We start from the raw sequence: 12,391 nt of genomic DNA on the forward strand, positions 1-12,391 counted from the left end.
ACACCAGTAGTGGGTTTAGAGTCGAAATTAGAATGCATGAGCAGAAAAGAACCCCATTCCTACTGTACAATATGGTGGTGGATCTTTGATGTTATGGGGCTATTTTGCTTACACTGGTCCAGGAACCATTGTTAAGGTCAATGGCATCATGAACTAAAATGTCCAGTACAGGGACATCTTATGCCACACACCTGGTTGCCTCTACCAGGAGGCTGAAACTTGGCCGCAAGTGGAACTTCCAGCAAGACAATAACCCCAAGTACACATCAAAATCCACAAAGAAAGGGTTCATTGGCCACAAAAACAACATTTTGCAATGGCCATCTCAGTCTACGCGGACATGAAACCCATTGAAAACCTGTGGTTTGAATTGAAGAGGGCAGTCCATAAGCGCAGACGAAGGATATCAAGGATCTGAAATAAATCTGTATGGAGGAACATTTAGAAAAAGGCTAAATGCCATTATCCTCGCAATTGGAGGTATTGTGACCCCTAAATTTTGAGAAAACATTGATATTACTTCTTTTAAAAAATCTAATTCTCTGAATTTCCATTTTTTTGGGAGCATACAATATACTGTAGCTCAGTATTTGTATTATTTATTTTATACAGTCATTTTTGCTCATTTTTTATCAAGGGTATCAATAATTTCAGACCCCACTGTATGTATGGGGGTATTGACATGGGTGGACAGGAGGGCAACTGTGTCTCTTTAAGAGACACATTGTCCCTTTAAGGTAAAATACATGTTAATAAGGAGTAAATGGGTTGAAAAGGAGTAAATGGGTTGAAAAGGAGTAAATGGGCTGAAAAGGAGTAAATGGGTTGAAAGGGGGACCATCATCTTGGTTGGTTGATGGCTATTAAATGATGTTTTCTCTTCTGTAATTCAACACATATCTACCTTTAACTTGAACATTGAATTATTAACGGATTCATTTAGAATAGTCAAGTGCTATTCAACTAAACAATGTCAACAATCCTCATGGGCCTTTATTGTGTTAGATGTCTTTCCAAAGTTTCTTTATTTTATTTATGAAGATGTTTTCTTGTGGAGGTCTTTCCAAGACCAATTATTGGACAGCAAAAGATGGTAGGATTAAATCCATAGTGTTGCTCTGTCTTTGGGTGTATTTGTTGTCGTTGTTTGGGTGATCTCTGTGCAGGTTGGATGCACATGATCTCTGTCCGACACGCTGCATTTCTGTAGGGAATCTCATCACAATCAGAGCCATGCTTTCAAACTCCCAGCTCATCACCGCAGCAGCCAACCACACATAAACCTTGTCAGAAAAACCTCATTTTACAACCCCACGTCCACAACCAGCAACCACACTTCCCTTTATTTCACACTGACATTAAAAATGGTCAAATCCAGGCCATTTTAGCACAAACGCCTTTGTAGAGTGGGAGCGGAAGCCTCATATCCAAAATTCTTTTATTAAGTGTAGACTAATGGCTGAGAAGACAAAAAGCTCAATTTTTTCCCCAATTATTCAAGGCAGAGCCTTTGTCAGGGTCAAAGCATACGCCAAGGACATTCGTTTCTCCACATTCAATTTTGAGCAGTCAATTGTTCAGTCAATGCAGAATGGAATAAATCTGTACTTATTGAATCTATTAGAAATGTTTGACCCCAAAAAGAGACGGGCAAGGATGATGTTGTAAGTTTAATAAAAAGGCACACACCCTGAGCCCTGCAAAGTTGTATTTTGCTTTAGCAGAGTAGCTGCAACTTTCAGTACTGCTCCTCTTTCATAGTACAAGGCCTCTGTAGGCCAACAGTAAGAACCAGAGTTCAAGAACATAAAACATATTCATGTATTTTTCCTCTCGCTCTCTTTCCCTCTCTGAACTTGTGTTGAGTCAGATCCTTTTGCAGATGATGGATTTTTCTGTCAGGTCGTGTGTGTGTGTGTGTTAGGTTATTCTACTGCACTGATCTGAGGGGAAGCGGGGGCCAAGGGGGGTGAGGGCCATTTCATGGTCACTGCTCCTAATTTGTCATTCAGTGAAGTTAAATACTGGTAGGCAAATACCCCGTGACACGAGAGGGCAAGCCGATCGAAAGCAATTAGGTGACTTTCAGTTTTTTTGTTTTATGAAAATGTCCGAACAATCCAACTACAGCACTGTGTAGGAGGGTGAAAGACATCAAGCTTTGTAGACTCGGGACGCACTTTGAGAAAGCTGGAGAAGCTGGAAAAGGACAAATGTTGCTTCACAGCGAATGCAAGTTACCATGGAAACAATTTGTTTTGAGCTAATGCATGATCTTACATAAGGTAAAGAAGTAAAGTGGTCCATACAATAGATCCTCCTGAAGCAACATCAGCAGACCATAATCATCTAGTTGACGAGCTACAAAAGGATATGTCAAAGGTAATATACTGAACAAAAATATAAATGCAACATGTAAACTGTTGGTCCCATGTTTCATGAGCTGAAATAGAAAATCTCAGAAATTTTCCATAAGCACGAAAAGCATATTTCTCTCCAATTTTGCCGACAAATTTGTTTACATCCCTGTTAGTGAACATTTCTCCTTTGCCAAGATAATCCATCCACCTGACAGGTGTGGCATATCAATAAAATGATTAAACAGCATGATAATTACACAGTTGCACCTTATGCTGGGGGCAATAAAAGGCCACTAAAATGTGCAGTTTTGTCACACAACACAATGCCACAAATGTCTCAAGTTTTGAGGGAGTATGCCCTGCAGGAATGTCCACCAGAGCTGTTGCCAGGGAATTGAATGTTAATTGCTCTACCATAAGCCATCTCCAACGTTGTTTTAGAGAATTTGGCAGGGGGTGCTGAGGAGTATTTCTGTCTGTAATAAAGCCCTTTTGTGGGTGAAAACTCATTCTGATTGGCTGGGCCTGGCTCCCTAATGGGTGGGCATATGCCCTCCCAGGCCAACCCGTGGCTGCGCCATTGCCCAGTCATGTGAAATCCATATATTAGGGGCTAATGAATTTATTTCAATTGACTGATTTCCTTATATGAACTGTAACCCAGTAAAACCTTTGAAATTGTTGCATGTTGCGTTCAGATATTTGGTCAGTGTATGTCATAGGTCAACAGGAAGTACTTACGCTTAGTCTGTCTCCTGCTTTGCCCTCTAGCGATGACTGGTTGTGCAACAAGTGGTATTGGGAGAAACTGCCCCTGTGTTCGTCCTTCTCTATGTGAGAGAACATATCATGTTGATAGTAGTCCATGATTGACGGGAACTTTCCCACACTGTTCCTCTTCATTGTCTTCTCTTCGTAGTAGACTGTGGAGAGCATGTTTCAATCAATATATCTATCAATCAATCAACCAAATCAAGAAACACTGGCTAAAATCAAATGATGTAGGCCTAAATAACATTAATATTGTGTCTGTGGATGTGGGATGCAGACAAGATTCTGACCTTGGTTGCTCGTCTTTGCTCTGTTGGTAAGGGTGCTTTGGGTGGAGCCTAGCGTGTTCCCATCAGACTCTGTCTCGGTGTCACTGCTACTGCCTGAGTATGTGCACACTCTTGGGGCTCTGTCCTGTTCAGGAAAGAGAGGGACATCAGAACAGAATGAGAAGATAAGAAGATAGATCAATCCCTCAATCCCTGCATCCAGTATGAAGGAAGTTAGTAGTTTCGCGAGCAAATGCATTAGCATTAGCACAATGACTGGCATTCTATGGCACACTAGCTGTTAGACGTCTAGTAATTGTGCTAACGCTAGTTAGCAATTGCTGTCTTAAATGGATACTTTGGGATTTTGGCAATGAGGCCCTAGATCTACTAGCATGCCATCAGATACCCATATACGTCCAGTCATTGCGCTAAAGCTAGTTAGCATTGGCTCGCGAAACTACATCTAACTTCATTGATACTGGAAGTAGAGATATAAAAATGGTATCCACGAGTTCATCTGACTCTGGGGAAGTAGATGAAATCCCTTTAATATCACTGTATCCTCAACAGATTACAGAGATACTCTTTCATAATGATAATGCTTCTTGGAAATGTGAAATTGTATAGGGATTGTACGGAAGCCGCAATTACAGATGATAATGCGTTTTACGTGCTACACAGAAACACAACCACTAGGCATTTGAAGTACTGTAGATTTTTCAGTTTAGCAGTTCTCTTATTGCTGCTATTATTCTGTCGGAGGATAATTGATTTACGTCCCTCCACTACTAGCAACATTTACTGTATTTCATGCAACATAAGGAATCAATGCTATTATATGCTACCATGCTATTGCAGTCTATTTTGCCTCCAAAACACCACCCCTTTGACATAGACCTAATAGTGCTGGGGAAGTTCCTTACAGTGGGTGAGTTTAGATCCTTAGTGTTCCTCTTCTTCTCCACTTGTTCCTTGTGGGCCTCCGTAGTGACTGCGTTGCTGGTGCTGCATAACTCTATATGACTCAGTCGCTTCCTTCTGATGACATCTATCATTCAAAAGTAAAGAGAAACAAACCATGAGACACAGACAACAACCAAACCCACACACTCACACCAGGAAGAGAGCCTACGCATTGCGTACATAGAGGGCGGAGGAAAGAAAAAATGTCAAAGCTATTAGGTCCCGGAGTTTCAGTAAGACTCATGGTTACATCCCAAATGGCTCCCTATTCACTTTATAGTGCACTACGTTTGACCATGGCCATAGGTTACCATTTGGGACGCATCCATAGCTAACGCTATGCTAATATAGTTGTTAACCTGTGAAAGCCCATGCTGTACAACATGAGCATTATGCTACAATTTCTTTAATTGTGAGGAGAGTTTGGCATTTCATCTATTAATAGTCAATGGCATCCTCCCTACCGAGACTACATCGCTACATTTCTGACTTGAAGCAGCCCCGAAATACCAGCTTCAAACTGTCACTCCCAATGACAAAGCATCCAATGATAGTCACAGCTGAGTCAGTGTGAATTTTAATGACTACCTACCCCTTCCTTCACACTTTTTGTTTCTATACAACTCCCTGCCTTCTCCTGACAATATAATTAACTGGGCCTCGTTGGCGGCGGCACCGCGGGAACATCAGCAGAATAATTTGTACCGCGCCGAGGACAAAATAGTTCTTTCATCTTCTTGACTACCTGTGAGGGAATCCGTGGTGTAGATTAGGCTCGTTCTCTATTCCTTATAATGACAGCTGCTGGTCATGCCTACCTTAACCGCAGTACCGAGGTCACACAGATAGACACTAATTCCCTGATTGCATAAATCCCTAGGCGTGATCACGGAGATCACTCATCCCTATACGAGTACATTGTTAGTATTACTTCCCTCAGCCCATATGATCCCTCTCTCTCTCCTCCCCACCCACCGTCGTGCTGTTGTGTTGCTGTGGTAAATGAACAGGCAGAAGGTGGTTTATGATCTATGTCGCTAATTGTCGCTATTGAGTTTGCGTGTCTAATTGTATTAGCGACTTATCCTTGGGATATGGTCTGTGGGTCATATTATCCGGAGGGTTTTGTGAAGGTGGGTGGGGGACACAGTGTCCTTTGTTAAGCAGAGCTACAGAATATCACTCAGAATACCAATAGGCTTGTCCATCTAGTCCAGCATTCAAAATGCATAGGAGATTGAATAACAAAAGGTAGAAGGTTTTCCTTTTCACTGAATAGCTTCAAGTGGAGAATGGATCCTCTGTTGAGATTGAGAGGGTGGAACATGTGTAGTGAATTCTTGAGGGCGACTTAAGGTTCACAATGATGCGAATTGAAGTAAAACACTGCCACCGTCATTGCACAATCAAATTGAGCCAGCGAGAATCTGAATTTTATCCTCTCTCATTTTACACACAGTTTATAGATGGGTTAACACCAAATTGGGTTTCATGATAGTGGCCAAACATCCTTTGAGCCTGCTCAGCCATTCTAACTTTTATATGCAGCTGTGAATCATTGGTTTACCTAACATAAAACCATTGGCATGAACCAGAGACAACACAGAGCCTGTAACAGTGGTTGTGTCCCAATCATCGACTTTTCTCCCTGAAGTGTGCACTTCACATGATGGGACTGTACTGGTATAAGAGCAATGGTGTGGACATTGTCCAGCCAATACTTACGGCTTCTTAATGCATAAAGGGGAGTGTGGAAGTGCACGCTTTGGGAGAAGGGTATAGAATGGAGACGTAACGGGGATGTTGATATGAGGTGAACCCCCAGTCTTACCTGAGGTGGATGGTCTGGGGAGGTGGCTCAGGGCTTCCTGTCCACAACCTCTTCCAGTAACTGTAGAGTCAGACAGGGAGTGGCCCAGGGCACTGGTGGGTGGTACATGTGGTTGGGATTCAGACAGGGACGGCACTGTCACATGGGATGGGGAATGAGCAGCAGAGGCCGAGACGAGGTCCTGGTCAGGATCAGTGGGACTGTGAACGCTCGCCATTGTCCGGTCGGGGCTGGACTCAGATCTAGGAATGTGGCGCCCATTGACCCGGGTGACGGAGTCAGGGAGGGGGAAGGTGCCAATCCCGCTGTCCAGGGTTCTCATTTGACAGCTGGAGCCTGGGGGGGTGGGGGACAGGAGAAGCAGCGTGTGATGATGGGGTTGGGGGCGGGGAGGGGGTAGCAATGGAAAAGGAGGAAGAGCCACTGGATTGGATTCACAAGCAACGGAAGGTGTTGTGGGTAAAAAGGGCATCTTGGGGTAGGTTCAATAAGATAGGAGAACGAATGGAGGCAAAAGCAAGAGATACAGGAGCATTACTTAACGTACGGAGCACCTGGGTACAATCCAAAGCCAAATCATTATGAGAAACTGTAGAAATGTAATGCAGGAAAAAGGTCTGAACTTTTCGTATTACTTTGTCCAGTAATATGTGTGATGCGATCTGTTGTGTGTGTAATTCATCAGGTTTATTCCTATAAGTGGTTATCAGCCCTCTATGATCAAATCTGTATCACTTCTTCATAAAATTAATAAAGGTATCTGACTAATCTTGAAAAGGATCTAAAATGAACGGCCGCTTGTAACTCCTAGGTCTCTCTGCGTTCCCAATCTAATTTCACCCATTTGGAACCCAGCGTGACTTTAGAGTGCCAATTTATTAGTGATTTTTCTCCCTACCTCCTATATCAGCATTATGTTGATATATACACATTCACCGAACTTGATATGTTCCACACTGCGCAGTGATCTAAGGACACTGTAGCAACAGATGGACAGCGTTTAAAATACACAGTTTTGCAAAGCCTCCGTCTCCGAGCGAGACAGATGGATGGCTGTTCGACATGATCCAATTCCATGTAACTGTGAATGATGTTGGCTAATCATTCTGTGCTCATTACTTAATTGCAACAATTTGGGTAAAAAAAAGAAAAAGAAAGAGAGTGTTGAACATTAATTCAGTTTAAAGACAAAAGTAGGGGAAAGGTCAGATGGCTGATATGACTGCAACTTTGACAATGTTCTATTTTCATTCTAGGTTGCACAGTGTATTGCTGCATTGCAAAAGTAGAACATATCAATCTAGCGTTATGTACATTATAGACTAGTTGAGGATGGAAAAACCTTGGAAATGATTGATCCTTTTGAGTGAGCAGTTGTTTTGGAAGATATTTAGAACAATCTGTAAGTTCTGATTTCTTTCTTGCCTTTTATGGACAAGCATGGGACCTATTTCTTTTTAGAGTTGGCTTAATTTCTGCTAGCTCTGCCCTTAACCATGGCGCTTGGTCTTGTAACGCTCAGACCATAAACATCCACTTCTTCTATATGCCCTAACACATCCCTCCATCGTTGTCATACAGTCTCTGGACGTTCAACCCAAACTTCTAGAAAATAATGGGTAAATGGATGGATTATTGAATTAATGAATTCATTAATTATATATTAACTGTTTCCCCTGAAGGGGTTCAAGGCATGTAAGAGCTTCCATGGATATGCTTTAGTACAATAACCCATAAACATAGGGCTCGCACAACATCATCGCCAACCAGCTGCATCAAACCCTCATAATTAAAACCAAAGCTCTTTATCAGAGGCAATGCACTGCTGTTGTAAAATACATGATTAACCTTAATAAACCAATATTTTCAGTCCCCTCTAAATGTGCAACCAGACATTCAATTAAACCAACAGTGCATCAAAACAATAATTAATTCAATTATGCATCAGAAACGTCCCACTGGATGACTGGGAGTAAACAGAGTCGACTTAATCATGCTATTAGTACACAGTCAGAGTCATATTGTAGGCATATGTGTCTTCTTCTGCCTCTCTTGCACCTCCTACTCCGCAGTAATGTTGTAGCTGAGGTGGTCATGAACCACCTCGATGGACAGATGGACCTGTTATGTTGCTTAGATACATCTGCAATGAGTCATCACGGGGGCGGTAGTGGCCAGCCCATAAAAAAACAGCTGATCAATTACTACAGAGTTCTGCATTATGCATCAAGTGTAAACCAGTTCAGAATGTCTCACATTCTTGATCCTATATTCAAGGAAGAAGACAGAAGATAAAGAGGGAGACAGAGAAAGGGAAATAAAAGAGAAAGAGAGGAAGGAAAGAGAAAGAGGGAGACATCCACACCTCACAAAGCTCAATAATCAAAGGAGTTGATTTGGCAGTCGTTTTCAATATGCCGTTTGCACTCACACTATAACAAGGTCTAACATGGACCTAGAAGCCAGTTCCACTGCTTTTTTTCAATCTTCCTTTCTCATCGGGGACTGGTTTAGACCTGGGATACCAGGTTTGTGCATATTAATTATCAGGTAGAACAGAAAACCAGCAGTGCTCCGGACCTCGTAGGGTATGATTTGAATGGCCCTAGGGTAATACTATCTAAAATCATAGGAAAAAGTATCAGAGAGGCTCTGGAATTGTGTTTACTGTGATCCCAATCACTTCTATATTAAACCTCCTGGAGATAGAGAGCAAGCTCTGCAGACCTAATGACATATTATGATGAGGACGCATGTAAAACCCAGACATTAACCACCATCGCAACTACATGGGAATTACAACCAGAGGTCATGACTATTGTCACATGACCAAGACCTCAAACCATTTAAATTCAGTCCAAGGTCAAAACTTGAGCTGTTTATGATCTATTATCTATGCACAGTCACTTTACCTACATATCATCTCAATTACCTTGACTATCCTGTAACAATGCACATTGACTCGGTACTGGTCCCATTGTATATAGCCTCGTTATTGTTATTTTATTGTTGCTCTTGAATTTTTTTTATATAGTTTATTTAATAAATATTAAACTTTTCTGAAAACTGCGTTGTTGGTTAAGGGCTTGTAAGTAAGCATTTCACCTTAAAGTCTACACCTGTTGCATTAGTGCGCATGTGACAAATAAAATGTGATTTGATTTGATTTGAACCATGACAAAGCCACACCTCAGACTCATGAGTCCATCCGCGTCCTTTTCTAGTTTCTAGTTTGAATCCCTGCTACAATATCACATTATGTCAAAAATAAAACACAATTTTGTTTCTAGTTTCTTGTGTTCAGAGAAAATAAGTAATTGAGATCAGGCAAATATGTGACATATTCTACCCATAAAAGTCCAGGGTAAAATGATATGCTAGGCTGGACTTCAGGACCTATAAGTGGACTCTGCTTAAATCTTTATGAGACCTTTAATTCATACTGAGGGGAGGTTGGATAGATGTGCTTAGCTGGCAGAATTAGATATGCCATTCAGTTAATTAGAATACAGAAACGATTAACAATCTTATTTTTGGCTCTGTTCCACTGATATGGGGCTTAGTTGAATCAGGAAAATGTTCATACATCCTTGACATTTTCTCATGTCAAAACTATTTCTCCAATATTTGTGTGGTCGACCCCATCAATACAGAGGCTAGCATATAAAAATGACTTAGAGGCAAAGAGAGCAGCTTTCATAAGTAATGGTATGTAGTGGTATGTGGTTTTCCATGTTTGATGTAAATGATGTCCAAAATAACCTGCAACTCTAGGTCCTTAATGTCCATCCTTTAGAATTCATCTAGATTTAGATAGTCATTGTGATAGTCAGCATAAAATAGTTAGTAGAATATTGCGTACCAGCAGCCACATCATCTGTGCAGACCTATTATGGTGCATGGAAATAAATAAACAAAATTAAGCAACAGAGATCATAATCCTGTGTGAAAATAAGGACAAACATAAAGAAAAGACCACTATAATTCAAGTCAAGGCGTCACAAACACCTTTTGCACAGGTTGTACATGACTGGTTTGCTGCTCTCCTGTTCACAAAATGCCAAAGCCACATCAAACTAAGTGAGAGAAGACCCCATTCATGAAAGGACAACAGGCATCATCTCTTCAAAGATAGACAGTTAAATGTGCCACTCAGTTTAAAGCATTCCAACAGAGCGATAGGCACCTAGCGTTATAAAACTCTAATAAACATCGATTGCCCTGTCCTAGTCACGTTCCCTAAGAATGCCTTCCACCTGCCAACGAATGACAAACTGCCCAGCGTGTAAAGATCGCCTTGTCATTGAAATAGTAAGTGGGTGTTGTTGCATATAATTCTCCTATCACACATTGTACGCTACACCAAAGCTCTCAGAACAGCAGCTGCCCTGACAACCCCCGATGTCTTAGCCACGTAAATAATACTGTGCGCTAGCAACGCTAAAAGGATTTTTGAACGCCGGAGACAGTAACCATTTTATTGATGACCTCAAAATGCAGTGGGAGAGTGGCGCGATAATAAAGACTCACTCTGCCAGTGACAAGACGAATCAGTCCTGCAAAGATACAGGAATTATTTTTATAGGCTCTAAGCCTACAGTTTTTCACTGGTATGAGAAAGTGTTACATATGCAAGTCCCACATGCATTTGCCATTAGGTGATGAACGGCAACAGCTATTTCTGTATACTGCAAAAGCCTAAAATAAGAGACCGTTTCTATACTCTATTACAGAAATACTTTACACAGAGAGCAAAAGTTGGAGATGCATTGCTGGTGACTACTGAACATGTCTATGTTGAGAAATCTATATTAATGTTGCTTATTAGCACTAAAATGTTATATGTTTTCAGACGATAGCTCAAAGTACAGTAGGCCCATGGCTACAGTAAAACCTTACCTATCATGTGGTCCTGACATGAAGTCTCGGGGTTGGGTTCCTCCTCATTCTCTCCATGCAAGCTGATCTTCTGTGTCACAATGATGGTCTGGTGAGAGAAAAATGAAGGATGAAGTGCATTTAACTTTACTTGAGTTCTCACAACATACACTACCGGTCAAAAGTTTTAGAACACCTACTCATTCAAGGGCTTTTCTTTATTTGTACTATTTTCTACATTGTAGAATAATAGTGAAGACATCAAAACTATGAAATTAAACATATGGATTCATGTAGTAACCAAAAAAGTGTTAAACAAATCAAAATATTTTTTATATTTGAGATTCTTCAAATAGCCAACGTTGCCTTGATGACAGCTTTGCACACTCTTGGCATTCTCTCAACCAACTTCATGTAACAGGGTTATATTGGTGATTCCCCTTGCCACTTTATTGTTAAGCCAATGGGTTTTTGGTTTGAGTTTGTCTTGCCTTCACCTACTCAACATGGTATCTTATTGGCTGGTTTGCGTAGCTTGCTTACGAGGTGGGATGTTGCAGTTAGAATCGTCCCATTGAACAAGCACCAAACCAGCGGTAAGTTGTTGGTTGCCAAGCACTGTACATCAAAAGTGATTTTTATACTCTCAAGTGATGATTTAAATGTACAATTTATATCAAATTGTTTGTAAATGTGATTCGAACATCACACATAAGATGCAGCGGTTTTTGGAGAATATTTGTTGTGCATTTTGTTGTAAAGAATTCCCGCCAGTACTAGCTAGCAACTTACTGTGTCTGGTGGGGGGGGTTCATATATTTTGTACAGTGCGTGAGTGCAGAGTTGGATGGTGAGACGTGCATTGCATGACGTGCAATTTTGTGCCGTTCCTAACAGAATAAAGCTACATGACTGGTGCTACATATTGGAGTTCCGTGTCGATGACTGATTGTACACAACGCAAGAAGAGTACTGTTACATTCACATGGATTGCATTTCCAACTGTCTTGAAGGAGTTCCCACATATGCTGAGCACTTGTTGGCTGCTTTTCCTTCACTCTGAAGTCCGACTCATCCCAAACCATCTCAATTGGGTTGAGGTTTGGGGGATTGTGGAGGCCAGGTCATCTGATGCAACACTCCATCCCTCCCCTTCTTGGTAAAATAGCCCTTACAAAGCCTGGAGGTGTGTTGGGTCATTGTCTGGTTGAAAAACAAATGATAGTCCCACTAAGCCCAAACCGATGGGATGGTGTATCACTGCAGAATTTGTTGATAGCCATGCTGGTTAAGTTTGCCTTGAATTCTAAATAAAT

The 12,391-nt window shown here is 41.3% G+C and overlaps 1 protein-coding gene across 1 annotated transcript in view; it reads right to left on the bottom strand.

The window, feature by feature from the left end:
- Positions 1–12,391, bottom strand: part of LOC112266486 (nck-associated protein 5) — a 163,203-nt gene that overhangs the window by 8,551 nt on the left and 142,261 nt on the right. The window contains exons 16-20 of the mRNA XM_042296645.1: positions 11,097–11,184; positions 6,198–6,533; positions 4,327–4,451; positions 3,422–3,545; positions 3,102–3,283 (exon numbers count right to left, since the gene is read on the bottom strand). Coding sequence (XP_042152579.1) covers positions 3,102–3,283; positions 3,422–3,545; positions 4,327–4,451; positions 6,198–6,533; positions 11,097–11,184 — 855 coding nt within the window. The remainder of the gene's footprint in view (positions 1–3,101; positions 3,284–3,421; positions 3,546–4,326; positions 4,452–6,197; positions 6,534–11,096; positions 11,185–12,391) is intronic.

Source organism: Oncorhynchus tshawytscha, linkage group LG14, assembly GCF_018296145.1.
Source record: "Oncorhynchus tshawytscha isolate Ot180627B linkage group LG14, Otsh_v2.0, whole genome shotgun sequence".
Taxonomy (NCBI): Eukaryota; Metazoa; Chordata; class Actinopteri; order Salmoniformes; family Salmonidae; genus Oncorhynchus; species Oncorhynchus tshawytscha.